Source organism: Phaethon lepturus, unplaced genomic scaffold, assembly GCF_000687285.1.
Source record: "Phaethon lepturus isolate BGI_N335 unplaced genomic scaffold, ASM68728v1 scaffold22550, whole genome shotgun sequence".
Taxonomy (NCBI): Eukaryota; Metazoa; Chordata; class Aves; order Phaethontiformes; family Phaethontidae; genus Phaethon; species Phaethon lepturus.
In genome coordinates, this window is record NW_010512874.1 from 15,791 (window position 1) to 18,996 (window position 3,206).

A 3,206-nucleotide genomic window follows, 5' to 3' on the forward strand; every position below is an offset into this window, starting at 1 on the left:
GGCTCTTACCGGTCGGAGGCTGCCCGTAGGACGTTGCATACGCAGTCTGCCCATACGTCGCAGTCGTCTGGGGCTGTGTGTAGCTGACGTCGGTGGGTTGTCCGTAGGTTCCGTAACTCTGCCCATACGTCTGCTCCAAAGACGATACAAATGTAATTCATGAACAGAAGAGACTCACAGGCGTTGCAGAGATACACACAGATTGCATCAGCGATGTACACAGACTGGGGGATCTGTGTTACCTGAGGTACTGACAGCAATCACAGTCAAGCCAAGGTTACTGGGAAAGTTTGGGCGCTACTGCAAATTTCAGTTCAGATCCTTAACGAAGTTACAGGTGCCAGGACCGGAGGGGAAGCCTCTTACATTTTCAGAACACACCTCTCCTCTACATAAAGCAAAACATGAAAGCATCCAGCTCCTTGTAACTGCCTGGGCACCCATCAACACTCACAGGTACCTCCCGAGGGCTCACCTGAAAGATGGGGTGTGGGACTACACAGAGGGCAGAACTGCACGAAGTAAAACAAGTCAGTTACTGCAGCATGAAACTGCTTTCGTGTTCACTAGAAGAAACTTGTTTAAGGTTTCAATGACGTTATTCTGAATATTCTTCATGTCCACTGGCCAATAGTTTGAAAAACAGGAATTTATGTAGGCATCCAAGGACAGGACCAGCAGGAGCATCCAAGGGCTTGATGTCAGCAAACTGTCTTGGTTACAGCTACTCCCCCGTCCCGGCACCTTGGCATTCAGCAAGAGATCAGCTCTCAACTCGCGCCTCCCCTGCAGCTCATTTTCACGTCTCGACTATCACTAAAGGACTTAAGGCTTCCGCCCATCGTCTGGCTCAATCCGGAAGATGGCACGGCAAAGCAACTCCTCAGCCATGGTGATCCCATCAGCAACGCAGCGTGGCTGGGTTAGCGCAGAGCTGCTGGGGCTTTACCAGCTGAAGAGCTACCTCAGCCCCGTCCTGCGGACCAGCCGGCTCAAGCTTCAGGCACCAACCAACTTCCAACAGCTTTAAGAGAGCGGTTTGGTTTAGGATAAAACTCTAGTTACAGCTCAAAAAGCGACATGAAGGCAGCCTTAACGTCCAGATTCCCAAAGGGATTTACTGACTCCTCCGGGAGCCTAGAACTTAAAACACCTTTTGGGATCTAAGCGTGTGTTACTCATGAGCCAGCCTCCCTGAATTCAAGCCACAGAGCTTAACCAAGAGTAGAAAAGCCTTGATCAGATTGAATATGTCGCTGTCTGGGGAAGCTCACTACACCAAGAGGCAGGAGAGGCTGCACACCTCCCATGGCTATTTGCCTACAGCGGAGTTTAGTTGGTTAGTTGTTTTAGTCTCACACTAGAGGATGTTGCTGAGGCGTTCTGTTTTCTTACGCTTGCGGGTCTGCTCACACTTGTCCTTCCATGTAACCTGGACATTTGGTAGCCGTTCTTGCAATTGTTCCGTCTCAAAATACTTACTCGAAATGAAAGTTACCGTCACCTTCATTTAAGCCACCCCAAACGCCCAGACTATACCTGTGCTCCTCCTTAACACTGATATTTTTGACAAAGGGCCCTTCTCACCCTGCCGCAGGAAGAAGCGAGCGCAGTATTCAGGTAGCTTGGCCTGCCTAGGACTGGCTAGCGCAGGCAGCAGCAGGCAGCGTGGCACGGGAAGGTAGCTCCTGCTCAGCCCTGCAGCACCAAAGCCAAGCTGTTGCCACAACCAGAATTAACCAATTAAAAGCTGCTCAGTGATGCTCCAACACGACGATGTGGTGGTTTTTATCTCCGTAATACAGACATACTCTTGGGCAGCAAGATTTTCCCTTCAAAAACCTCTCTGGAGAGGTGGGGGAAAATTAATTTACACCACTTTCCAAGGACAAAAGATTACCTTTGAAAATATACTTAGAGTGTGTATATGAATGTGGTTTTAGTAACTTGGATTCTAAGGATTAAAAATAAGCATAGTTTCATTCATCTCTTAAAGATCATCATCATTTTGCAGTCTAGCCACCCGAGAGTATTAATAGTTTTAGTGACAATACCTCCATGAAAAAAAACCTATTCCCTCCTCCTCCTTTGTCCAACTGCTGCAATCTCACAAACGGCAATTGCCCCGCTCTTTTTTTTTTTTTTTTGGCTTTTCTCTCCTACACCGCTAAGTAAAACACCCACCGACACGGTGGTGTCAAATATACACCGAGAATTAGGCTTTTATAATCCTCTCGATGACATCGACTTTGGGCTCAGCTATATTAACAAAGAAGAGGACTGCTGAGGCTCCTTGATGTTTAGGTTGTTTTCACTTTAAGCAAGCAGTTTGGGCTGTGTGGGAAGCTACAAGACAACCTTTCGTGACAGATTTTGATGTTGCCGCTCAGCGTTTTTTGCAGCTGGCAGAGCCCCGTGTAGTTTACTGGAAGACGCGTAAAGATTCAGCAGCAATTATAAAACCGTCCCGTGTTTTACCTGGGTGGTCTGTGCATATCCTTGAGCTGGCTGAGGTGCGTACGCGCTGTAGCTGTAAAATGAATTTAAAGACATTTATAATGCGTCCCCCTATTTTCCACTCGCGCAAAACGTGTACCACAAGACAATTTTCACACATCCGAATGATTTCTACTGGAATACTATGGCAATACAAAACCTAAAAGCTAAAGGAAAACCTTAAGATTTACAAATATACCTGACTTAAGACTAAACCACAATTATTATATACTTATATCATGTCTTTTTAGAACGGAGAGGATTAGACCATAATGCTACTTACCCCTGCTGAGCTGCAGCTTGGCTATAGGTACTATAATCTACAAGAAAAGAAAAGAAAAAAAAAAAAGAAAAAAAGGTTGACAAAGGCTTAACAAAATTAACAGTGTAATAGCACAGCAGCTGGCATTTCCTCCTGCAGCTTGAAAGAACTGCTATAAACTACTGGAAACCCAGTTTCAAAAGAGTGTAAGGTAAATGCACTTTTCCAGTCTTTTTGAAGGAAGCGAACCCTCTCTTCCCTTCATTGTTACTGCTGTTTGCAGCAGCAACTTTGATCTCAAATGACCCTACTTTAATTTAACTGCCACCTTGGATGACACCCAAGGGGTGGCAGGAGGGTGTTTTGTTTTGGAATAAAAGAAACGCTGGGGCTGACACTTACAACCCTCCCTGGTTTCAAAAGGGCCAGGGTGCAAGCTTTGGGGTCT

General features: G+C 46.2%; 1 protein-coding gene across 1 annotated transcript in view; it reads right to left on the reverse strand.

Annotated features, from left to right (window-relative positions):
* Positions 1 to 2,816, reverse strand: part of EWSR1 (EWS RNA-binding protein 1) — a gene marked incomplete at both ends in the record, with an annotated part of 18,152 nt that extends 15,336 nt beyond the window's left edge. Inside the window, 3 exons of the mRNA XM_010288658.1 lie at positions 10 to 130; positions 2,479 to 2,530; positions 2,780 to 2,816. Of these exons, the coding sequence (XP_010286960.1) occupies positions 10 to 130; positions 2,479 to 2,530; positions 2,780 to 2,816 (210 nt within the window). The remainder of the gene's footprint in view (positions 1 to 9; positions 131 to 2,478; positions 2,531 to 2,779) is intronic.
* Positions 2,817 to 3,206: the final 390 nt, after the last annotated feature.